Source organism: Euprymna scolopes, chromosome 45 (genome assembly GCF_053919585.1).
Source record: "Euprymna scolopes isolate OS-2025 chromosome 45, ASM5391958v1, whole genome shotgun sequence".
Taxonomy (NCBI): domain Eukaryota; kingdom Metazoa; phylum Mollusca; class Cephalopoda; order Sepiida; family Sepiolidae; genus Euprymna; species Euprymna scolopes.
This window is the reverse complement of record NC_136526.1, coordinates 20,291,126-20,318,415: the sequence shown is the minus strand read 5'-3', so window position 1 is coordinate 20,318,415 and position 27,290 is coordinate 20,291,126. Positions and strand designations below refer to the sequence as shown.

Genomic DNA, 27,290 nt, shown 5'->3' with positions numbered 1-27,290 from the left:
CTTGACAAAAGAATGGGAGAAATTAGAATCAAAGGAATGAATGGAAAAATACAATAATGAAAACAGCTGAAATATTAAGGTAAACCCTTGAATGTGGGGACTAATACACAGGAGCAACAAGTACGGGCCAGACAAACTGCTGTAGAGAAAAAGCATGAAGTGCTACATGGAACCAAGAACATTAAAGCCGCATATCTATAAGGTCTCCAACCCTACCCCCATCCCTCCACTACCACATCACTGCCTCCACCCCCCCCAAAAAAAAGAATGAGACTGAATAGCCAAGTAGAGTCAAGGAGGAAGGAAAGACCGAGGAGAGAGCACTGACCAGACCGCCACTGAATGAGTGCGAAGAGAACTGGAACCTTGAGGAGGCTTATTGCCACTCAAATTTCAGTGAAGACAAATGAAATAAATAGACGGCGGCTATTGCGATAATGCAAATTTATTTGCAAATGTTATCGAAAGAGGTGGAGAGCACTGGAAATCTGGGGAAACTTATTGTCACTCAGCTTCCAGGGAACATCAGAGTCTGTTTTCAAGGAGAAATCTTTGATGACCTGTGTGAAAGCTCCTTGTGAGCTTCTTCTTCTACTACTACTACTACTACTACTACTACTACTACTAATAATAATAATAATAGTTAACCTGTAATTGGAGAGAGAGAGAGGGGGGAGGGATATATATATATATATATATATATATATATATAGAGAGAGAGAGAGAGAGAGAGAGAGAGAGAGAGAGCGGGGGAGAGAGAGACGAGAAGGAGAAGAGAAAAACTAATTTTGGATTTTTTAAAAATTTCCATAGGTGACCGAATGGGTCTCTAATCTAAATGAATAAATGTAAAAGTTTTGTCCTATCTATTCTAACTAAATGTAAATTAATACACGTTCTATTATACCATATAGGATTTTGTAGAGGCTTTTAGATCTTAATTTGGATATTTATTTTATAGACAGCTTTTAATAAATTAACATTCTGTACTATACACATGCAATTTTGCATTGCCATATTTTCTATTATATACGCAATAGTTCCGTCGATAGTAAAATGCCTGATGCTGAGAACAGATACTGCACTTTGAATTATTTATTTACAAAAATATATAAAAAAAAATTAAAGTTAAAATAAATAAGATATAATTCATACGATATGATGATGATCTGTTTTTTTATAATGGAAACTTTTCATTATTTCTGTTAAATGTTTCCATATTACAGGAATGTTTCGATATTCTCAAGTAACAGAAAGATAAAACATGTGTCCTTGTGACAGACGAAGCTTCTGATAACCTAACCGGCAATACCCCATGTGGTATTATAACGATTTCCTATAAATAAATGTTAAAACTTTAAAAAATCGGAAAAAAACTAATGTAAGGCAAACGAACGATGTTAAATGTAAAAAGCGGAAAAACAAAAACCAAAAAAGAAAACGCGAATGTGATGGAAAAAACAAAACAAAACAGAAAAACGAACGTTAAAACTTCTTTAAAAAAGCTGAAAAATACCCCCCCCCCCCAAAAAAAACATAGAACGTGAAAAATGGCTCCAAATAATGCAAGTATATTTCGTTTGGACAATACATCTAACTTTGTCGTACCAGTCGATATAATTAATTCTAGAATAGTCTTTCATTTTACAGACCGCTTTGTTGTATGTTCTATTTTTTTTTTATCTTTTGCAATGCGTACGTAAGATTAATTTTTAACCCTGTCTTTGGAAAATAAAATCCATCCGCATCTTTTTCTTTTTAGTAAAACTTGACTAAATTGATATACTTTTCGGGTCTAGTTTTCATTTACTCCTTTTTTTTTTTTTGTAGTTTGCTTCCCTTTTTGTTTATTAATACTTTTGCTTTTATACTTTGTTACACTTGACATGTTTGATATAATTTGGCGGTCGGGAAAAATAACGAAGGTCGACACAACAGGAGAAAAGTTCGCCACGTGTTTATTCACTCAAAGAGAAAAGGAAAAAAGAAAGAAAAGGACTCCTTACAAGGGAGAGTCAGAAATCAAAGGGACATAACTGAGGATGTTAATGGTTTATCCCTTAGCATATTTTCCGAGTCTTATGTATTTACGCACCGCATAAGCTATTTTTTTTTTATATTTGTTACACTAAAAACGTATTTTGATAACGACAACTACAAAATACGTCACTTTGCTTTTATTTTCTCAGTCTTATGTGGTCCTGGATATGACCTTAAACTATATCCGATGGTGAGGCCTCAGGTTGCGGGCTTTGGGGAGTGTAGAGCCACCCTTTAATTGCCATTGCTCCCAGGTCCACTCTAACTCGGAGTGGTAGTACCTGTTAGGGTCCCAACTATGGGTTAAATAGAAACTTACTTGTAAACAACAAATATATTCTATTAAAAATCTTTCTTTAAAATCTTTGGATTTGGCATTCAATAACCTGAAAAGGGTTGATATGCCGTAAAACAAAAACAACCAACCAAAGTCTTATGTATTTGCAAACTACAGAAGAGATTTCGTTTTAAATTTCCTTAATGTAAATCACAATTTTTCTTTTTCTTTTATCTTTGTGGTTCCCTTTGTCGTGGGTATTGTACAAATTGTCAAACTTTTGTGTGTGACGTCAGCACGCAGATTTGCCATTCTCTTCTTCCTGTTTCCTATCCCTTTACAATAGTCCGTTGTTTTTTGCATAATTAAATTTCCCCTTATCTAAACATTTAAATTTTGGAGCATGATCCATTTATTTATTTGGTCGCGTGGCTGGTTAGTTTATCTTTTTTTTTGTATGTTTGATGTGTAATTTTTTGTAATTTTGTAAGCCGTTCACCAACCATATTTATCTGGCACCGCTCTATTTCCCGCTCTTTTTTCTTCCCTTTTGGTTAAATTCGACGTTACTTTATTTTATTTTCTTTCCTTTTTTAAATTTGTTACATTAAAAAACATATTTTGGTAACAACTACACAATACGTCAAACTTTAAGGTTTTTTAATAAGAAAAGTTGCGCAAAAAAGTTGTCGCATTGCAGTTTTCTTTAATAAAAATTAATTTCTATTGTTATATCTTTTTTTAATTTTTTCTTACAAAAATGTACTTGCATCTTTATATAAATGTCTAGTACTCTGTTCCAGTGCCTGTAAATGTCTAGTGCTCTGTTCCAATGCCCATAAATGTCTAGTGGCCTGTTTCAGTGCCGGTAAATGTCTAGTTCTTTGTTCCAGTGCCCGTTAATGTCTCGTGCTCTGTTCCAGTGCCCATAATTTTCTAGTGCCCTGTTCCACTGCCGGTGAATGCCTAGTGCTCTGTTCTAGTGCCTGTAAATGTCTAGTGCCCTGTTCCAGTGCCCGTAAATGTTTAGTGCTCTGTTCCAGTGCCTGTAAATATCTAGCACTCTGTTTCCATGCCCGTAAATGTCTAGTGCCCTGTTCCAGTGCTCATAAATGTCTAGTGCTCTGTCTCAGTGCCCATAAATGTCTATTGCCTTGTTCCAGTGCTCATAAAGTTCTAGCACCCTGTTCCAGTGACTGTATACTCAGCTCCAGAATCAAGCTTCCAGTCCGTTGCTGTTGAATTTAGCCCTTGGCTGCGTCCACACAGATCGAATCTACCTGAGGCGTCTCATCACACCTCAGGAACGTATACATCAATCTCCATGTGATGTGTAGCAGCCGAAACTTGCTACAATCACAAGCAGGAGCTAATTCTCGCGGCTTGAGATTTTAAATCCATTTTCTCTCTGGCATGTCCAATCACAAGCCAGCTCTCAATCATGTGACCGAGTACATGAAAGGCGAAATCTGAAACTCTTACTCCTTATTCTGCAGGGTAGCAGACTTCGCCTGGGCCTTTGGCCCCAGGCTGAACGTGAGTACAACAAGCTTACATGGCTCTCTTCAAACTCACATTTGTTTCCATGTGCGGTACCCAAACAAACTTTGTTTATCATGCTACACAACAGCTCTCATCTATACACCAACATACACACCCACTACAACACGTAAATACACTGAAGATTTGCTCCTTCTTTCTTCTTTAATCAGCCTCCCTCGTCCCGACGACTACTAGCTATAAACACGTGTAAACAGAACTATTCTCTCAACAAGCCGGTAATATATTAAATCTATCTTTATACAAAAACACTTCCACCTACCAACCCATTCCTCTCGCGAACACGCTACTAACGAAGATGACAAATGAAGTTGCTTTTGAATATAAAATGAAACTCCATTTCATTGTCTTTTATTCTATAGATATCATTCCATGCTGCCCAGGATCCAGTTTCTATAATACATTTCCAGCCTCTTGCATTGCTTTCCATGCAGTCTCTGCTGCTGCCCAAGTACACCATTTCCTATTCCCCAACTTTCTTGTTTCCAAAATCTTTATCTGTTGACTTTCTTCAGTCTGTCTACATTTTTCCTCATGTATCTATAGAAAAATAAATCCCGTGTTTCTTTTACAGCTGTTCCTCTGTTTTTATTCTTTCTTCTTTTGCCACTTTTCATATTTTCTCTGTGTCTACTTTCTTAGTTAAACGGTTGCTTGGCATCTAACTGATTCGACCTCCTGCAACAAAAGTTTTAGCTCCTCACATCAAGTGGCATGTCGCCTTGTCTGGAGTGATTTCTATTATATATTGGTACTAGACAGGCAAATAGGAAGGACACCAGACAAATCTAAATCTAAAGATACAATAATCAACGAATGTTTCACATTCCCATAATTTTATTGTCATCGATATCGATTATACAAGTGATTGATTACCTGCTCTAAGTTCACAATATATTGTAGCCTACATTGCACTGTGGAGAACCTAAGTATTTTTTATATATGATGGCTTGCATTTAAGTTTAAAATGCAAAAGTCAAGTATCATGCTTCAATTGTGCTGTATTATAGAAACACTTATTTTAACACACACCCTTGTCATATCAAGGAACTTACTGTTTATTTAATATGCCTGGCCTTACTGATTGTTCGATGATAATGGTTTGAATTTAAGTTTAAAATGAAAAAGTCAAGTATCATTGTAAAATTGTGTTTTAAACAGAAGCATTTATTTCAGATGCACCCCTGTCATATCAAAGAACCTACTTTTGATTTTATATGTTGGGCCTTTTTGCTTGTGTGGTAATAAAACTTCTCAAGTGCGCTTGTGATGTTAGGCTGTGTAAGATGTTAATTTTGGTCAAAATCGCCTGTTCCTTCGTTCATCAGATTATTTCGATTATCGATGTTTATCGAAGGCATTCTGACGCAAAACCTATCTAAGAACACTACCAGGCACATAAAGTACCTTGGTGTGAAATTCCATAAAATTCAACCCTGCTGTTTTCAAGTCCATAGGGAATGAACTTACACACACACACACACACACACACACACACACACACACACACGATGATTGCAACGTCTTGTCAGACGAGTGCCACTCCCTCAGACATTTAATGTTCATAAGCCCAAATGCCTGAGGGAGTATCTATACAAAGATGATGTTACAGAGTCTTAGCTTTGTACGACAGCTAAGTCTCTCTCTCGGTTCAAAATGTTGAGATCCAGCAACAAGCAAGTACAAGATAGCCAGCAACAAGTTAAACTGCAGACCAGCTTAATGCGGGTACTGGCCTCCCGCTTTATGGTTTTTTAAATCAGAGATTTGCTTCTCCTAGAAAGGTTGCCTTCACCACGGCTTACGGGACCCCTCTCTACCCCAATACACATATACACACACAAATATACACGGTACTAGTTGGCCGTTGACCCTGAAAAAGGGTTCATTCGCCCTTTGGAAGGTCTTGTTTTTAATCCTTCAGGGAGACTAGCCACCCTCCTCACCAAACAAGTCTGGTGGGGGAACCAGTTTAGTTGCTGTTGACCTGACCATGAGGCAGGTAGTACTGGGTTACATGATACCAGTAGCATATGACATGACCTGACCATACACCCCCCCCACACACACAAAGTTGATTTTATATAATAGTAGAGATAGAGATACTAAACAAAATTTTTTTAATGCGTAAAGTTTAAATTTCTAGAGATAATAACTAAATTTATCACATGAAATATATTTTATAATATTGACATAGCAATTTTGCCACTGGTAGTAGATATTTCTGAAATGAGACACAAGGGTCGAAAATTGAGATTGAAAAGTCAGCGCCCTGACTTGCAAAACATGCCCAAACAGCTTGGTAAAAACATGTCACCTTAGCAATAAACTAACCCTTTCTCAATGAGAGAAGGCAGAAAATAGGAGAGTAAACCTCATCGGATTGCACAGGACCAGTATCATACCAAAATCAATAGGTAAAAGGATATTGCGAGAATATTTTACATATCAATGGTTCAATGAGAATTAAAAAAAAATTCTTTAATTGGTAAATTTAAATTTCTTGGCTCCTGAATACCTTTTTTGGCACTTCTGCATGACAGTGACATGAGAAGAATGTGTGTATTTTAGTTTCAAGCACGACCAATAGAGGACGTGTGTCAGTTGGACAGGGGTCAATAACTCGTACCTTTCTAAAAGTTTGTGCAAAGACAATCCCTTGGAAGGGGTTTTTGTACAAATAAGGGAACTCTATCCCTTGTAACTGTGCAAAAACACTATATGCCAAAAAGGTTTCAATGAATAAAAACTTCTATATTAAAATTATATTTTGCTACATTGACAAACACAAATTATATTTGGATATATGGATATACAATCTTACTGTGAAAAAAAAAACCCAAAAAAACAATCTTTCTGCACAAAAAAAAAAAAAAACATTCTTAAACCTCTATAAACGTTTCATGTTTTTAAAATTCTATCTTGCTACATTGACAAACTAAAATTATATTTTGATACATTAAATTATTCATTGAAAAGAAATAATATTAATACATTAAAATTATATTTTGATACATTTTTTTAATAAAATAAATGTTTTGATTTTCATATATTTTTTGTGTTATTTATTTCGTTACATTTTTGTGTTATCGTAAACACTTGTTTATATTTGACGTCATTTCTCTTTCGAAGAACAGGAGTCGATAACTCGTCTCTGTTGCTAATACGTCACTGTCATGCAGAAGTGTCCCCTTTTTTTTTTACTTCCGGCCTCGGTGAAGTCAGGAATTAAAAGTAAAATAAATAAAAATAATAAATAGTTTCGAAAACCTAATCAAATAAAAACAAATTTTTCTTAACGGCTAAACTGCTCTAGTGCTCCAATCCACTTTTAGAGGCGCTGGTCGCTGGTTTGGTTCGGTTCAGTGGTTGTGGTTGCCTTTCACCACCTTTCAATCTTGCCTCACATACTCCTGCCGCGAGAAGGAAATAAATACTGCGAATCGTTAAATAAACTATTTGTCGTGGAAACAACCTGCTATATTTTGGAGAGATACAAAAACACATGAAGATTATACTCAATTATGAAGGTACGCATAGAATGATGACAAAATTATCAAAGAATTGTGACGTCAGCGATTCTGTGGTTTGTTTTTGTGTTCGGTACGTAAGTATCAATTCGATAATAATGGTGTCTGTCATTTTGTTTTTTATTAAAATATTGCAATACGTAAAATATTTAGAATTTGACTATCTTTATAATAATATTAAAAATAAAAAGATAGGTTGTTTCAAAATAGTTTCTTTTCTTTTTTTTTAGATTTTCCTCCTCTTTAATTTTCTGCGAACCTGCTTTTCTATCGCCATCTTGAATATTGACATATTTTCCGACGAAAGTCGTTTTAGTTAACACATCTTATCCTTATTGAAAGCAGAAAGGTCATTCGAAAGTAAATTGGCAAATAAAAAGTAAGTATTAACTGAATTTATTGGCTTTTGGTAGCTCTTGTTTATGACAGTGTCGCGCCCGAACAAATATTTCCTTTCGATTTAGATACAGATGTTCAAAATGAGTCAAATATTCCATTTTGCAAAAAAAAAAAAAAAAAAAAAAAAAAAAAATAATAATAAAAAAATCGACGTGTTAATGAAATTTTAGTATTTATAGAAATAAAGGGAAGGTACAGAATAGTTAACAAAGGCCAGTTATTATTTCGAGACCCATTTTACATTAGGCGTGCGCGTGCGGGCAGGGGATTTTTTAAAACTCTTCTAACAGAAGTCTTCTGTACCTTTATTAATTAAAAATTATTTTTTGTTATATATGTATTAGTAAACCTAAAGGATATATATATATATATATATATATATATATATATATATATATATATATATATATATATATTAAATAAAAAAAATAAGCAGAAATTAAATTCAGTGGCTTTTAGGAGTTCTTGCTTAATACTGTGAAAAAAAAAAAAAAATTCCCTTAAAATCCAATGACTGCTCAGTCGAGGAAAGGGAGCAATGTGCACCTACCTTAAGTTGCGGAAGAATTGCCTCCATTCCGCGACGTGACAGTCTGTTAACAATCTCTAGCTAGCAAAGGTGAGGTAATCAAAGAGTAGCTTCCCGACACCAGCCACAAATGCATCTAAAAAAACTTAACCACTGGGCAGAATCTTTTTTTTAAATAACCAAAAGGTCATGTGATTAACTGTCACCTAACCTGGGGGGGGGGGCTTTAAAAAGGCAGAGAAGGCAAGGCAATCTCTTTTTGTTAGTAAGCAAGGTAAGTGCACACCGCTCTCCCTCTCTTGAGCAATCATTAACCCCCCCTTTTTTTACAATACATATTTGTAAACACCATAAAAAAATGAAGAAATTACACGGCTTTCATGGCATTTTAATGTTTCCTTAGCCCCGAAAACGTTTCTTTTTTTTTTTTTTTCCCCCCCAGATTGTTTTGGTTTACATACGAGTGTCCAGTATTAGGTGTGTCAGAATTTTGGGTGAATTTTTAACACCCCTAACACAAAACTGTGAATAAAATATAAAAAACTCGTAATTTCTCTTTTTAAAGTGGACTGTTTATTTTCTTTATGGAATATACTTCCAAAATAAACTATTAAAGTCGTTTAAAAAATAATAGAAATATTATTTTTTATTAAAAAAAAAAACAGTGTTTGCAAAGTGCCTGCGCGCCTGCATACAGCCATTTTGTTTACATAATTGAAATAATTGAATTTTACGAATTAATTTTCTTTTTTAATTTTTCACTTTAAAAATCTATCAAAATTTTTCTATTGGTTCAATTTTTACAATATTTTCAGGTTCAATGTGAAATTTTATGCTCTTTCCAATAAACCGAATATAATATTCTAGAAAGTTTTTTTTAAAATTCACCGCCCCCCATTTTGAAATGTCTATTAAAATGAAAATAATTAATTTTCTCTCCTCAAATTTATATATTACAAATTGAAGATAAAAGATCAATAAATGAAATTAAGCTAATTACAAAAAAAATACAGTTATTTGCAAATTTACTTGTAAAGTCCAAAGTTTAAAACCATTTTTTAAAAACCACATTGATTTTTTTAAAATGAAACCTTATAATCTTCTTATATTGCACAGAAAGTTTCATTTTATTACAAAAATTATTTCTATTTCATTCAATGTTTTTCTTTTTTTAGATATTAAAAAAAAATTCACACCATAAAGTGAAAATTAAATATATTAAATCAAAAACTCATGTATTTCTTTGAGAAAAGAAAAACTAATTCTTTGACTGGCATTTTTTTTAAAAGCAAAAACTTATAAGTAAAATGTCTCTTGTTTTCAGCTATGGAGACATAAATTTCTTCATGCGCAAGACTAGACAGCTAATGCAGATGTGTGGTTTTTTACGTACTTCTGTTCATCCATAGTTCAAAACAAAATTAATCACTGGTTCAGCGTTTGGCTAATCACCAACAGAAGATGCTTACGTAATCGTGGGGTTTTCAAATACTTATTTTAAAAAATTATTTTATTTAAAAAAGTACATGGAATTTAAAATATAAATATGGATAAATTCTTAACAATGAAGAATGGAACTACCAATTTAATAGTATTTTTTTTATAGGAAAGTGATTTTTTATCAAAGCAAGTCAAAATATGTTGATTTTCTTTGAATCTTTTTTTAAAGAAAACCGATTTAGAAAAACAGATATTGCATAATTTGCTATTAAGCCTGTTATTTTTTTTTTATAATTTGGTCTTTGCTCCTTTAATTGAAAAAAAAAAAAATTCGGTTTTGAATTACATTTTTCAAGTAGTTATAAGCTTCGAAAAGATGAATTATTAGTTCTTATCATGCCATTTTTTAATGACCGCTTCTGATACACCAAGTCCAGTATTGAGTGGTTTTAAATTTTGCATGTAAACATGTTCAAAATATTACCCAAAACAGATTTTAATAAAATTTCAGTATTTATAGAAACAAAGTGAACGACGAGAATAGTTAACAAAGATTATCATTATTTAAACAGCCATTCTTAACATGCAGCAGTTGAGGAGTTTGTTAACTATTTTATGCATTCACGAAATAAAAATTATTTTATAATGGATGCATTAGCAAACATAATCTTTATATGAAAACTGTTGCCTCTCAAAACTTTTTTGCATATTTATTATCAAATATTAATTCACCTTCTGATTTTTGTGAATTATGTTGCAAATAAAAATTAATTACGGACTTAAGGTAGTAATAGCATTAAGGAAGGTGTCTTTTGTTTTGGAAGACACAAATAGTAAAATAGAACATTGTTTATAAAAATGAACATGGGAAGATTATTCTAAAAGCCGTTCTTAACATAGAGAGGTTGAGGGTGTTTATTCCGAAAGCCATTTGTAACATGGGGAGGTTGGGGGGGGGGTGTTGATTCTGAAAGCCATTCTTAACATAGGGAGGTTGGGGGTGTTTATTCTAGAAACCGTTTGTAACATGTGGAGGTGGAAGGGTGTTTATTCTGAAAGCTATTCTTAACATAGGGAGGTTGGGAGTGTTTATTCTGAAAGTTATTTTCTTATTTGCAACCTCCCTGTAATGAATTTTTTAAAGTTAAGTCTTCAGGTGGTCTCCCAGTGCACTTTCACCGACAGACCCTTTCAAGGTTTTATTCAACTGAATTTTACAGTAATAAACACATAGGGCAAGAGACCAAACATATAAATAAGAACTAAAAGTAAAGACATATTTAAATTTCTCTTCTTTATCGTTATTTTCATGGCAAGTGCTCATCTAAGCTCCGATCTATAGTCCTCCTTGTCAAACTTTCATGAGAAACACTTGTCTAGCTGAAAACACTATCAATAATTCATCCCACTCTTTATCTGTGCCTAAAGCTAAATGTAGATTCCATGAATAAAGCTTCTTTCTTAGAACTGCATGCCTGTGGAACTCTCTTCTGTTTGCCTGCTTTCCAGCTGACTACAATTTGTTTGTCTTCAAGTTCAATGTAAACAAATTCTTGACAAGCCCTTATGTAATCCAATTTACTAAATTTCCACTACTAACGATTACTATGATATTGTCCCATTGACAACTGTACACTCATTAAACCTTATCCTCGAGTGGCTTCTGAGCCTTGATAAGTGGTGACTCCTATGTGAAAAAAAATATGCTAAATCACGTTAGCAAGAATTATAATTTTTTTTTATGAAAGTATAACACTCTCTACCACTTTTATAAAACCAGCTGCTGGACTGATTTGCAAATTTTGCTTGGCCGGTGGGGAAGTAGAACCAATATACGTTTCAGATCTTTTGATTCTGATTTACCACGTCATCTTCTGCAGAACTTGCATCAGATGAAGAGGTCGGATTTGCAGAGCTTACAGGACGTTTTCAGCATAATCTTGAGGTTGATCCGAGCATTAAAAATTTACCTAATGTTTCAGTGCTACTGAATCTTCCTGACCATCATGATGTTGAATTCTCGCATGTGTAGCATTGGCTTCAAAGAGTTGCACTACCTCAACTGTTGAGTCATACTTGCTCTGGTCACCAAATTGTTTTAATAAAACTTCCTCATGCTTACGGAGCCAGAAGGTAATGCAGTGCCAGTAAAATAGTGCCTTTCAAAATTGAATATGCGTCTGTGATGGATGGCATTAGTGGTGGTGCATAGTAGTGAGCAAATAGCATGTAAAACATTGTGTAGAATGTACTGCCAAGTGTTAATGGGTAATTATTGAAATTCTAAAGCTAATATAATAGTGTTCCATATAATGTTGATATAGCACTCACATTGGCTGTTACCTCTTGTGGTAATATTGCTGGATCTAATCCAAAGCCACAGCAGAGATGGTTTGAATTCTCTTGACATGAACAAAGTTATTTGCTTGGAATGGATAAATGAGGGAAGTCCAAAGAAAAAATAATCATCAGGTACTGGATCACAATTTTAAAGGAGCAAACATGACACGGGAAAGCATAAGAAAATCAACTGTATTCATCGATGACAGTATGTAACCTCAACCTGATGAAGATATTGGGATTTTTTTTTTTTTTTTACTACATAGGTATCACCACTTATCAAGGCCAAGAGGCCACTCGAGGATAAGGGTTAAAGAGTGTACAGTAGAAATTGAACAATATAGTAATCGTTAGTAATGAAAATTCAGTAAATTTGTCAACTTATATAGAACGGCTCATCAAAAACTTGTTTATGTTAGACTTGAAGACAACCATATTGTAGTCAGCTAGAAAGCAGAAAAACGGAAGACAATTCCATAGGCATGCAGTTCTAAAAAAGAAGCTTTGCTCATGGAATCTATGCTTAGGTTTAGGCACAGATAAAGAGTGGGGGAAACTAGTGATATTGTTTTCTGCTAGACGGTGTTTCTTGTGAAAGTTTGGCGAAGGGGGACCATAGAATGGAGCTCAGCCGAGCACCTGCCATGAAAATAATGATAAAGCAGAGACAAACTCGTATAACATCTCTTCTGTGAGAAAGAGGTTGCAGGGAAGAGAAAAGGACATCCCCCACAAGGCTACGAAGTCTATTTTAAGTCCTTTCTAGCAGCTCCTGCCCAGATGTGGCAACAGTACTCTATCCTTGGACGTACATGGCTCTTATATAGGTAAAGAATTGCATCAGCAGTGAGATATCTACTGGATCGATAGAAGGATCCCACCATTTTTGCAGTGGCCTTGGCAACGGATTTAATGTATGTGTTCCATTTAAGATCAGGAGTAAAAGTCAAACCCAGAAGCTTGTCAAAACATGAGGCCTCCCAAAGACGAGAGCTATTCATTTCAATTGATGCCAGATGGGGATCAGAGCGTTGATGATGTAAAGATAAAAGCTTGGTTTTAGATGCATTAAATGTAACAAGCCACTTCTTTCCCCATTGTACCACTTGCTTAAGATCAGAGGAGAGAGAATCAGAGAGAACTTGGTCGTTTACAGTCTTAGATGTGCTACCATAGATAGTAGTGTCATTGGCATAGATGTCTACGAATGATGTAAGGATGTGATTTGGAAGATCATTGATATGGATCAGGAAGAGAGTTGGACCCCTGAGGGACTCTAGTATTAATACTAAGAGCTTCTGGTTTCTGCGCATTAACCACTACTCTTATGAACCTATCAGAGAGAAATGATTTAATAATTGAGAAAACATTTCCAGCTATACGGTAGCTGGATATCTTGTGAAGTAAACCTTTATGCCATGCTCTATCAAAGGCCTTTGATATGTCAAGAACAATTGCCCTAGAAAGGTAGCCTCTGTCAAGAAATTCACTAATCCTATAAGCACATCTGCTGTAGATCTAGCAGAACGGAAACAATATTGCATGTCACTAAGGAGGTTATTTTTGCTAAGATGGTTGATTACTTCTCTATTTAACACAGATTCCAGCAACTTACTCATGATGCACAGGAGACTTATCACCCTGTACTGTGAGGGAGATGAATGATCACCTGAATTCTTAAATACGGGGCATACTGATGAGATTTTCCAGAGTGACGGGAAGCAATGCTCCTTAAGACAACGTTTAAACAGTTTTGTAAGGATGGGTGCAAGTTCTGGTTAAAGTTTTTTGAGTACTATAATTGGAATACCGTCAGGGCTGATTGCTTTACTGGAGTCAAGGTTTTTGATTAGCTTGGCAACATCACGTACAGATATTTGTATATCACATAGCATGTTTTCTGATACAGGAGGAAATATTGGAGGTTGGCAGCCTTGGTCGCAAAGGTTAGAATTAGCTGCAAAGTTCTTGGCAAAGAGTTTGGCTTTGTCTGATGCTGACGAGATTACCTCAGGTCCTTTGTAGGTCCTTTGTAATCAGCAATAAGACACTGAAATAGAAAAGAAGAAGAAGACTATTATTAGAGGAATTAAAGAATCAGGGTTTTATTTTTGTATAAATAATACATTCAGATGTCACACACTGGATCTTTTTGATTGAATATTGCATATTTTGTGACTTTACAAAATGCCAAAAGCATTGTACTCCAAGATGTATTAAAGAATTAAGAATTGATTTTCATTCTTCCAAAGAAGAAGCATCAGCAGCACATGTTTGGGATAACATATGAGCAACGACATTTTCATTCCTAGGACAGTGTTTTATATCATACGAAAAAGGAAGAAGCTCCATTTTTTTTACTGTATAATTTTTATAATTTTTAATTTTTCCATGATTAGTAAGTTTAAACATAAAAGCTATGGCTCGCTGGTCTGTAATATGTTTCCCAGCAATGAGGTATCTCAATTTACGAACAAATTTTACTATGGTGTATACTTTTTTTTTTGATTATACGAAGTCGCGTTTCAGAAAGGTTTAACAACCAAGAAAAGAATGTTACAGGTTATAGCCTTTTCTGAGGTATCATTTTCAATAACAAATGGCAATTCATTGTCAACTTTTATAGAAGACCAGCGGGGTGGGTGGGTACCCAGCATTTCCTGGGTGTTTAGAGGTGTGTGTGCTCGGGCGGGGGGTTGGGGGTTGGGGTTGGTAATCAAAACATAAGAATAAGCGAAGTAACTTTTAAATATTAAATTATTAAATATTTTATATAAAAATGTTAAAACTAAAAAAAATCTAAAAAAAACACAAAAAAACCTAATGTAAGGCAAACGAACAATGTTAAATGTAAAAATCGGAAAAACAAAAACGAAAAAGAGAACGTGAATGTGATGGAAGGAGAAAACAGAAAAACGAACGTTAAAACTTCTTTAAAAAATCTTAAAAATAAAAACCAAAAAAAACATGAAAATGGTTTAAATAACCCTGTTTCAATATTAAAATATAAAAAATCGAAAAAAAAAATGAAAAAAGACACCTCACATCACGATTCGAACTTACTTAGATAATGATGCCGCCCTCTAAGCAACTGAGCTAAGACGACGCTGACGAAATGGGATCGTTTTTTTTAATATTTGAACTAAATCATGTTCCGACGTCATTTGCACATGCGTAGAAGCGAACTTGTCATGAGAGGATGGTTTTTGCTACACCCTCCCTGTACAAAATTGATGATTTTAGGGTGAAGGAATTAATGTTTTTGGCCAATTTTTCAATATTTGTCGGGCAAAGGTTGGACCTTTAAAATGATACCTATCTGGCGAAAATCCGTGACCCGTGTCAAAAGTTTTTGTGAGACATACAAACACTCATACATACATACATTTTCGCTTTTATATATATAGATTTGGGAATGTCGGGCGGGGCAAAAGAATTTACAACAATGGGAAGCATTGGAAATTGTTTATGTTCAACCAGTGGATGAATATTGGATGAGTAATTAGGCATCCATTTTGCATATTAGGCAAGCATACCAAAACATCCTTTTAATTATTTAGAGTCAGAAGGAGTAAGCATTTGTAAAACAAGTTTCAAACTCCCAGGATTGGGCTGAAGAGTTCTGTCACAAATTTTATAATCAAGCACGTTAATAGAACAAAGTGAAAACATTGATATTTCTTGGTTTATTTCAAGGTTTATATTGAAGCGACCTTTAAGAAACATTCCAAGTTGCTCTTCCTAGTTTTTAATGCAAATTATAAGTTTTATTTACAAAAGTATAACACTTATATGAAATATTGCAAAATAAATTGTTTCCTACTTATTCCATGTAGGTAGCTTGTTCTAGTCTGTTGTCTATAATCTTAATACTTAATTGTATTCTTAGTATGGCCTGTACTGAGGATTTAATCTACAATCTCAAGAAGGCTGTCACTTAGAACTGATTATTAATAAGCACTTTATCCATTGTAGCACAGATCGATGGTGCAAGGGATGTAAAACATTTAAATCAACATTAACTTGGCAGAAAAAAATCGATGAATCTCTTCACAATAAAGAAGGGAATTGCCTAGCAGCAATAGACTGCAATCACTCCAGTTAGACATGGACTGCATATTTAGCATCAATCCACTTATCAGCTGAGTGCATACTCAGCCTTAATCCCATTAGCAATGTACTGCACTGTCTAAATGCACTTTTCCTATAGACTGCATACTCAGCCTCTGTCTACTTAGCAATGCACTGCATAGTCAACCTAAGTCCACTTAGCACCAATATTTGTCAGATGAATAATCTCAATGTTTTTAACATTTGTTCACTCAAACAAAGTACATAATGGGCTACTGTGAATCAGGGCATACTAAGTAGGGAGCTGTACAGCAAGCATTTCTAACATGTACAACTTATACATGTTGGTACAGTCAAGAAAATGAATCAAGACCAGAGTATTGTTTAGAGTTATTTTCAGGAAGTGGGCACTAGTTAAGCAAGTACGTTTGTGTATATTTTATTAAACTACTTGTAAAAGGAGCATTGGGATGCAACATTATGGTGATTGAACAGGGGCTGGAGCTTGTTAGCTATTGCCAGACCTATTAGATTAGAGACTCTTTTTTGACTTTCTAAGAAGAAGAGACTATGTAGGATACTGGCCGGTGTGAGAAATTTTCTAGCATTGTAGAGAAAGCCTACCTTTCTTGCATGAGCCTTGGTCAGGTATTCTATGTATTTGTTACAATTCATGTAAATCTAAATGTTAATTTGAATGATTGACTCTCAAATATGGTGGTATCAATGCTCGCAGAAATTAGCTATGGCAATTGGTAGTTGAAAAAATTTCTCGTAATTGTTAAATGAAAATACCTTTGTCTTGTCTGATTAAATATTACCATTCACTCTATCCTCATTCAGCTACAGACTGGAAATTATTTTCTCAGGGGTTAGTCATTGTCTTGGCTGTGTGCATTCGTTTAGCCTATATAATGAGAATAGAGCATGGTGTCATCAGCAAATATACCAATTTCTGACACAGTAGCATCAAGAAGATCTTTTTTAAAAATTAGGAATTATAATAGTCGAATGATTGGTTCCTAGAGAATATTAATACCATGTACAACCATAAAAATCTGGATATCTTTATTGCGACTAAGATGGATCTGATTATATTAAATATTCGTCCAGTAATACTGTACGCATAAATGTTTATGAGAAGACTTTCATGCCAAACCATGTCAACAGCATTGCGTATATCAAACACTATCGCTTAACTTAACCAGCTTGTCCAGTGTATGGTAAATGCATTTCTAGATGACTGTTAGGATATCTAAATCCATCTGTAAAAAAATTAGCATCACTAAGGTGGTGAACTGTTGCTAATTGATTACAGATTCAAAAAAGAGTGGGAAAGGGATGATATGGCGGTAATCTGAGTCAGTTCATTCAAAAAAATTCTTGTAGCCCTATTATCACAGAGAAAAATTTTCTGTAAATATTGCAGCAAAAATTGGCAAGACATTTTTTGTAGAGTGTAAAGGGCCAATTCAGCAGAACATTTCCTTAAAATGCTAGCAAGGATATGATCAGACCCACATGATTTGAAGAGATCAAGGCTTTTATTGTGTGACTCAAGTCTGTAATGGAAAATTGTGATGGAAATGCTGTGCAAGAAATTCTACCATATCAGTTGCTGTGCACACAAACACATAAAGATTCCTTATCTATTATTTATATGAAACTTAGTCATATACAATGATATACCTTTTCAGTTTAATGTAATGTATAACTTTATGTAGTAACTATTATTTTTATAGACAAAATTCCAGTACATTTAGTCTCTGTAAACCCTCATCTATATTCAACCAAATTCAACTTTGTATATTTTAATTGAAAGTTAACATGTTAAATTTTAAAATTCAAAAATTATTTTTTGTCAGTTTTGACCATTGTTCATTTGTAATCTTCTAAATATCATTGGATTATTATTTTAGTCATTTTTTATGGATATAATTGTTCAGTCATAAAATCTGCTTAAATATGATATTTTAATTTATCCAGAAAAAAGATTGAGAGTGCCATCAGCCAGAATGGAATTGTAAGCAAAAAATAAAGTTAGACAGACAGACAGACAGACAGACATAGTGAGTTTTCCCGGTCAAGAAATAATAAATAGAAGAAATGAAGTTCCATATCATCAGATTATATGTAGGAGGATTGGTAAGTTGATAAACAAAAGATACAGTTAAAAACATCAAAATGTAATCGCCGTTTCCAATGTGCATGGTAAAAAACAGATAAAAACACAGAAAATAAAAAAGAATGTAATTTTTGGGCAGTTTAAAAAAAATTGTTAAATGCTGGCTGAATTTGTTTAAAAGATCAGATAGAAAAAGTTAAAAATAAACTTTTTGTACTTTAATTTGAAAAACAAAAGATGCAGTTAAAAACATGAAAGTGTAATCGCCGTTTCCAATGTGATTGGCAGTTTGAACGCTGCATTACAGTAACAAATGGATGAACACACGAAAATAAAAAAAGAACGTGATTGTTGGGCAGTTTAAAGAAATTTGTTAAATGCTCAATTTGTTTAAAAGATAGGAAAAAGAAAACTCATTTATCATGTCAAAAAAAAAATCATGCATGCCGGGCACAAACTCAGAAAACATAAGACCGTAAGAGAGCACACTATCCATTGGACTAAGATGCTAATGATATTATCACATTGTAAATTTATCTATAAGCTTGAAATACTACTCAACAAAAATATCCCCAACAAACTTGACACTCAACAAAATTCACTAAAGATGTTGCCAGATATTGAATAGCTTCGACTTTATTAGCTTCCTTTCTCAAACCAATTGAATTAGGAATTCCATTGTTTCTTTGACTTTACCACAATTTAAATGAAATATTAAAAAAACATCCTGCTTCGCAAATCTGAAGATAGGACTTTAATAATTTGGCTCCAGAAGTAATGGTAGCCTCTTATGTCTAAGTAGCCCTTTTTTTTTTTTTAGGTGTTTAAAGAAAAAAGTTGGGTTCACTCTTGTGGGCAAGAGAATTTTTGGACCTGTCAGTATCTTATATCTCTACAAAACCAAAATTTGTTCATGGACAGAGTATTATTGCCACATTTGCACTGGTCTGTCAACCAGCAGTCTCTCATAAAAAAGCCTCTAAATTATTATGTTCCACAGTGTCTAGTTAGCTGTCCCATCACTGCAATATTGCATCAATATGCTTGTTCTACCAGAACTTCAATGGAATGTACTCTGAAGACCATGCTGCTTTTTACCTTCTTATCAAAATAAATACCCTGACCACCCAGACAATAAGAAAAACTCCGCTCCATCACTGTAGAGATTCCCAGATGCTGTAAAGCGTTCTACTATGATTGCTTTTCTTACTCAAACTGCTGAGCTTTGGAATTCCTTTTTTGCTCCCTGTTTTTCTGACTGAGCTGACATGCAAAAACTTAAATGTCATGCAAACAAGCTTGTTCATAACTCTTCACAAAAAGTGTTTGTTTGTCTTAGGTATTAAGTTTTACGGCATATCAATCATTTATGCTCCATTTTTAAATACCATTTTATTAGTTTTCCATTTCTCCAAATATTAAAAAAAGTCAATTTAATTCAAGTGTTGGATGGTAAACGAAAATCCATTATTTTATCATTATTACCTTTTAAGAATAAGTATTTTAAAACCAATTCACATCTTAGTAAAAATAAGTTTGTTTGCACAAGAATATTATAAAATCAACATGATTTTTTTAAATGTATCTTTTAAAATTTGTTTTATATTTACAGAAACTCCTGCAAACAAAATTAAAAAAAATATACTCCATAAATGGATGTAAATGGATCTTCATTCCCTTGGTGATTTGATATATGGAAATATTTTCAAAAAAAAAACAACATTTTTTGAAATTTCTTGATGTAAAGTGTGTTAACAATTTTTTCACTGAAACATAAATATATTTGCTAAGGTAAAAAAATCATTCGAAGATGATTTGAACTTAATTTTTAATAACCAAATGAGTTAACATTTGGTGGATTGTTGAACAATTGAGATTATGAACATAAAAGCAAATGAACACATATTTCTCAAGTTCCTTTAATTTGCTAAATATATGTTAACAAAGATAAAATTATTTTGAATATATATTTTAGTGACAAAAGTTTATTATTTCCTTCTTGCAAACAACAAATCCTAAAAAAATAAAATGTGAGACATATTCCTGAATTAATTTTTAAAATTTTGAAAATATATGCAAACAAGAATTTAAATACTGTTTATGCGTTAACAACAATAATTTTTTAATTATGTATATTAAGAAAGATTAAAATTTTAATTATATATATATATTAAGAAAGATTAGAATTTTAATTATATATATATTAAGAAAGATTAAAATCTATACATTAATCAAGATTTAAAAATTTTGAAAATATATATCAAAAAACTTTAATAATTTAAAATATATATTAAGAAAACTTTTAAAATTTTGAAAAAAAATCTTAAAATAGATTGACATAAAGTTTTGAAAATATATAGTAACAAAAAGTAAATTATGGAAAAATGCACAAAAAGAAATCGTGATAAACAAATATTGAATGTTTCAATGTCAAAAATTAATTTTGAATCTGATGTACAACAAAAACCATATTCTTGTGAAGTGTCTATTCCAAAGAAGATTAGAAAACAACAAACCTATTCTTGTGAAGTCTGTGGTTATTCTTGTACATTGAAATGTAACATGTTACAACATCAGCGAACACATACAGGAGAGAAACCATATTCTTGTGAAGTTTGTGGTTATTCTTTTACACTGAAATCCAATTTATTGCGGCACAGGCTTACACATATTGGAGAAAAACCATATTCTTGTGAAGTATGTGGGCTTTCTTTTTCTGACAAGACAAATTTAGTGCGGCATCTGCGAATACATACTGCAGGAAAAACATATTCTTGTGGAAAATGCGATTCCTCTTTTTTGAACAAGAAAAATCTAGTTGAACATATGCAAACACATAAGGGAGAGAAACCATATTCTTGTGAAATATGTGGCTCTTCTTTTTCTAAAAAGTCAAATTTGGCTCAACATAGGCGAACACATACTGGAGAAAAACCATATTCTTGTGAAGTATGTGGCTCTTCATTTTCTCACAAAATAAACTTAGTGCGACATTTGCGAACACATACTGGAGAGAAACCCTATTCTTGTGAAGTATGTGATTCTTCTTTTGCTGAACAGACAACTTTAATACGACATATGCGATCTCATACAGGAGAGAAACCCTATTCTTGTGAAGTATGTGGCTCTTCTTTTGCTAGCAAGTCAAACTTAGTGCAGCATGTCAGAACACATACGGGAGAGAAACCACATGTTTGTGAAATATGTGAATCTTCTTTTTCTCACAAAATAAACCTAGTGCGACATTTGCGAACACACACTGGAGAGAAACCTTATTCTTGTGACGTATGTGGCTCTTCATTTGCACAAAAATCATGTTTAATAAGGCACATACGAAAGCATAAGAAAATTCCCCAATGATGCTTGGTTAGGCAGAGCTGAGATGGAAAAGATAATGAAATACAAAGATTTTATGTACGACCTGGAAAGAAACTTGAATCTTTGGAAAATCGCTATCATTCCAGTAATTATAGGTTCAATCAGACTAATAAAAAGGAATTTGAAAAACTACCTGGCATATATACCCAGTGAACCAAGTGCAAGGGAGATTCAAGGAATTGCATTAAGAGACCATTAGAACTTGAAAAAAAGATTTCTTAATTTGAATGTGTGAGATAGGTAAATATCTTGCATCCGGCAGGATGCCCCATCTATATCTAGAATAAAATGAGAAAATGTAAAGAAATAAAAAAGGACTCAAATAATGACAAGTCATGCAATGCCAGAGCCAGAAATAACATGTTGGATGATATCTCTATCATCCAATTGTGATAAATTCCAGGATTGCAAAAGAAACTGCCATACACAACCTAGACAATTTCTTAACTAGCACAACTAAAAGAACAGCATAATCATTATTGTAGCTGCTTCATCAGATTTTAAGCCACACTAGCAAGGTTAGTACAAAATGGTACAACTCTCTTATCCTAAACAAGTAAAACAGGATGCACTAGTAAATACAGATGCATCTGTTGTCTCATATGACTTAGAACCTTTTCACTGACCTGTTGCAGACAATCTATTAACAGTTTTCTTCTGGAGAATACATCAAAAAAGAAAAAGCAGAATGCAGGAAGAACTGGTTTTACTTCAAGGCCAAGTATTGATTAATAAGACTATTTTTGAACGATGACTAAAAAGTATATGATGGTGTGCCATACACCTGACTATTGCAGTGCTTTGAATTATATAAAATCCAATGATTAAGAATATTTATATAAAAATATGCCAAATAAATGTCATTAAGACATTTTATGTGTATAACATACTCCAGTAAATGATTTTCATACTTTATGGAACTCGCAAAGCAAATCATAGAATTAACCCCCACACACTATATTTAACATAATATTATAATAATTTTCTACAATTCAAAAAAAGAAACAAAATAATGATGATTGGAATATACATACAGCATGTGAAAATGAGAACTGTTAATTGTGTTTATTGCCTTAAAACATAACTTCTCTTTCATAACACTCTAATTGCATGTGTTTAATCAATCCACGGAAATCAATTAATGGTGAGATTTTTACAAAATTTATGATATTCATAATTGGATGTATTTATTTTTAATGTGACCAAACCTATTTCATTTTATGAAATCTGAACAATATATATTTATTTGGGCCGATCAAAATTTTAATGTTACATGAAACAAAAAAAAGAACACATCAGATTTAACTTTATTTTTTTAATATTTATCGTGATAAACTTTGTAAAGTTCCTGTGAATAAAAAGTGAAAGAATGCAATATTTTAATGCTTTGTTTACCATGATCTGTAAAAGTGCAGAAAAGGAAAAAAAATCACAAAGATAATGGATTTTTAAGAAATTTTTATGAGAAATTTAGGAGTCACCAGATCTATCTTGAAATACGGTCTCCAATTTTTCAGTAATGAAACTCTGGCAGTTATGAATCATAAAAAAGGTTCATCAACCCATAATTTGTGGTGTTTCATAGAATATTGATCTGTTATTGGGTAATGTAAAGACCACTGGATTCAAGTTTTATATAAAAACTGAAACTGAAGGAAATCTTTACTCCACATATAAATCATAGAAATCATTGTAAGAAATGTTTGCATTGCTCCAAGAAAGTTTTCTTTTGAGTATTTCCATTGCAAATAAAAACGGTTTGCATTGTAAACTGATACTTGGAATCCATTGAACCATTCTGAAATTGTCAGCTGTATGAAAAGTTTGAATATTATGCTTTTAGTCCGCATAAAATAAGTCTCGTACCTATATAAGTGCAAGGTACGTCCAAGGATGGAGTACTGTCACCACATCTGGGCAGGAATTGCTAGAAAAAACTTATCCTGCCTTGACAGAGTTCAAAATAGACTTTGTAGCCTAAAGAGGGTTAAGGTTAGCCTGTCTCTGCTTTATCTTTATTTTCATGGCAAGAGCCCATTAAAGCCCCAATCTATAGTCCTCTCTCGCCAAACTTTGATAATAAACACTCATCTAGCTGAAATCATTATCAATAATTTCCCCCACTCTTTATCTGTACCTAAACCTAAGCAGATTTGATGAACAAAGCTTCTTTTTGAGAACTGCACGCTTGTGGAACTCTCTTCCATTTGCCTGCTTTCCAGCTGACTACGATTTGGTAATTTTCAAGTCCATCATAAACAAATTTTTGACAAGCTGTCCCCTTAAATAATCCACTACTAATGATTACTACGATATTGTCCCATTGACTACTGTACACTCAATAACCCTTATCCTCAAGTTGCCTCTGAGCCTTTATAAGTGGTAACTCCTTTGTAAAAAAAAAAGATTGTCATAAACATCATTTAGAAGATTTGTTGGACACTTTCTAATAACTTGGTAGAAATTACACTATTGTAACAGGTGTTCATATTCTTTTGACATTAATGAATGTATGGAAGGACATCACTTCATGTATTAGCAGGTCAAATTTTACAGAAAAACAAATCACAAACACGTGCTATTGCTGTTTAGTGCTCACTTCTATTATGTTATATGAAAAATAATTCTTTAACTCATTTTCATCCCAAGCAAAGTGTATTATGATTTAGACGTAATGAGCTACTATTTGGAATCCTGTTTGTGGGGTGTTGAGCAACAAGATAACATTACATAAGATTACATTAAAATTTCTGCATGTTCGTAGTTAGGAAAAGAGGCAATTCCAAATACTAGCAATCCAAAGGAAGAAACTATTAGAGTAGAAGGCTTCCCGGCATTTAGGGTTCTCAACAATGAAGAGGTGAGATTTTGCTGCTTGTCAAGTTTGTCAGGGCTATTTATATCAAAGAGACACAAGAGATATGAGTTCATAAGAGCACATTCGATTAAAATACTTGTAAAAAAAGTCATAGGAATATAATTTAACCAGAGAGGTCATTTACAAATATCAGGAATAATAATACCTAATGATTTACTCTTGAACCACGTACATTAATAACATGCTGATTTTATGTGTATCCATCGAGGACAACCTGAATTTTCTTCTTGTCTAAGAAAGATATAATTATCTTGAATAGCTGTCCAGTAATAATGTATGATTTAATTTCTATGAGAAGACCTTGCCAGACCTATTCTTAGCTTTCCCATTCTTATCCAGTGCACGGTATATGCATTGAAAGATGGCCACCAAAATATCTGCAGCAGAATGAGCTTGCCTTAATCTATACTGTTAGTCAGAAAGATGTTTAGCATTTACAAGCTTATGGAGTAGTGCTTGATTAATTAATGACTGGTTTTAGTGAAGAGGAGTGAAGACTGATGGGGCGATAAACAGGTCAGTTCTTTCACCAGAATCCAGTTCAGTAACTATTATATATTTTTATGTTTTTTTCTTTTTTTAAAAGTTAAATGTTGATCCATTAAAATTATCTTATGAATTTTTATTTTATCAAATAAAAATCCGACAGACTTTGAAATCATCCTTATTTATTTTAAATAGATAAATAATATTTAAAAATATTGCTTTAACAGACTACAAAATGTTTTAATTTTCATTTTTAAATTAATTTTTATATTAGTCTCTTACATCAAGTGACTTTATGCCTTTTCTGGAGCTATTTCGATTATATATATATATATATATATATATATATATATATATATATTGTAGTTTGGAATGTTAGATGAGATAAGTCATTGGTACCGTCGGTTTCAAGCCTGATAATTACCGTTTTAGATATCCATATCAAGCTCTCTTCGGCCAATACTCATCTCTGAGATGAGTATTGGCCGAAGAGAGCTTGCTATGGATATCTAAAACGGTCCTAATTATCGGGCTTGAAACCGACGGTACCAATGACTTATCTCATCTAACAACTTTCTGTACACAAAATACAATATATATATATATATATAAATATATTAGTTCAATTATACATTCCAAAATGGAATGCTGGAGAGTGGCGTCAGTGATGTTTCGGTGTGGATCATGGTAAAACTTTCTTTCTTGCTTACATATTAATACTGTGAATTTACGAATGTTGTGTCACTTTTTGATTTGTAGATTATGGGTATGTATAACGAGTACCAAAATGTGTCTGTTTTGTGAGGATTGTTTGTGTCTATATGAAGTTCTTTGGGTGTGTGTGTGCGGCGTTAACACATAAAGAATGGTCAATTAATATGCAGACAATAATGCATGCGGACAGTTCTTTTATGGACCAATAACAGTGTACACATACCTTGTTTGCCCTTTTTTAGTTCTGCAAATTAACTTCGTTCTCTGAAAGAAAACACCAAGAAACGTTTTTTTTTTTAAATATGGGCCTTTTGTTCCGTCTGGATTTCCTTTCAGAGTTTACATGCTTACTGTAGTGTACGTTTCTTTATACCTTGTCCACTAGCTTCTCTGGCAATGATTCTCTAACTGTCGATCCAAACTCCCTCACTGGTGTGTTCTCTAACTGTCCATCTCTTCTCTATCTATCTATGTCATTATCTGTCATGCAGCATAAAGAATCACCACCTGATATTTCTCCTGTTATTTATGAAGACTAAATTCCTAATTCTTATTGTTAGCTAAATTCTATTTTGCTAAATTAAGTTGTTTATTTTGCTTGATATTCCACTACAAATCAAAACATAATTACTTTACCTTTCCAAATTCCTCTTTGTTATTAATTTTTGATATTTTGTATTCAAAAACATCTACATTTCGATAATAATGATAATAATAATTGCCTTGGTGATTTGGCAATACCCGTCAACGCTAACGATACAACAATTAAACCACAAATATTAAATGTTGCAGGTTGTGCTATTATAGCCTCCTTATAAGATTGTTGTTCCCGCCTTTGATTGCATGATTTCAGATGATTTACAAAACCAGTATTTGCTCAAAGAAATCTATCACATACAATACACTTCAATATTTTCATCCTGCTTTCTTAAAGCATGATTTACGACAGTAAGATCTACATACCACTCTTCCGAGTCGTTACATCTTTCTGTGATGGTGTTTCTTTGTAATGATTGATCTTTTGATTGGGCTTCCCGGTTATTTACATCCATTTTGAGTAATTTAAAAATCTTTTTCACAAACTTTTTTCTTGGTTCATGTTGTGGTCTTTTACCTTTATCTATCTTGCCTAAAAATAGTTTTATAAGAAGTCTTTGTCCGCCATCATAACTAGGTGTCCAATCAAGTGCATTTGATTTTGAATGTTTTCATTTCTATACTAGTGCTATTTCAAAAAAGCTAGTGGCAGGCGTGAGTGTCTTCCAGTTAATATTAAGTATTCTCTGATCCATATACCAAGGTAATGATAATACATTCTTCATAAATACTAAGTTTAGTTTTTGATGTGAATCCCTGATCTAACCATACATGTTTCTCCAGTTTTCCAACATAAAACTGGCTTTGGCTATTCTGTGATTTTTTTTCTGCATCAAGCATATAGTCCCTACTCAGTGTACTACAAAGGTATACAAAGCAGTCCATAATTTTTTACTTCTTACCATTCACCAAGATGTTTGGTTCAA

The 27,290-nt window shown here is 33.2% G+C and overlaps 1 protein-coding gene across 1 annotated transcript; it reads left to right on the top strand.

The window, feature by feature from the left end:
• Nucleotides 1-7,679: 7,679 nt before the first annotated feature.
• LOC145269276 (uncharacterized) lies at nt 7,680-23,072 on the top strand. Its single transcript, XM_080124957.1, has 2 exons — nt 7,680-7,786; nt 19,924-23,072. Exon 2 carries the CDS (start codon nt 20,688-20,690, stop codon nt 21,669-21,671), a length of 984 nt encoding a protein of 327 aa, XP_079981083.1. The 5' UTR covers nt 7,680-7,786; nt 19,924-20,687; the 3' UTR covers nt 21,672-23,072.
• Nucleotides 23,073-27,290: the final 4,218 nt, after the last annotated feature.

Bases quoted from the DNA above. Each gene is read 5' to 3' on its own strand.
- LOC145269276 (XM_080124957.1), top strand. From the start codon at position 20,688: ATGGAAAAATGCACAAAAAGAAATCGTGATAAACAAATATTGAATGTT.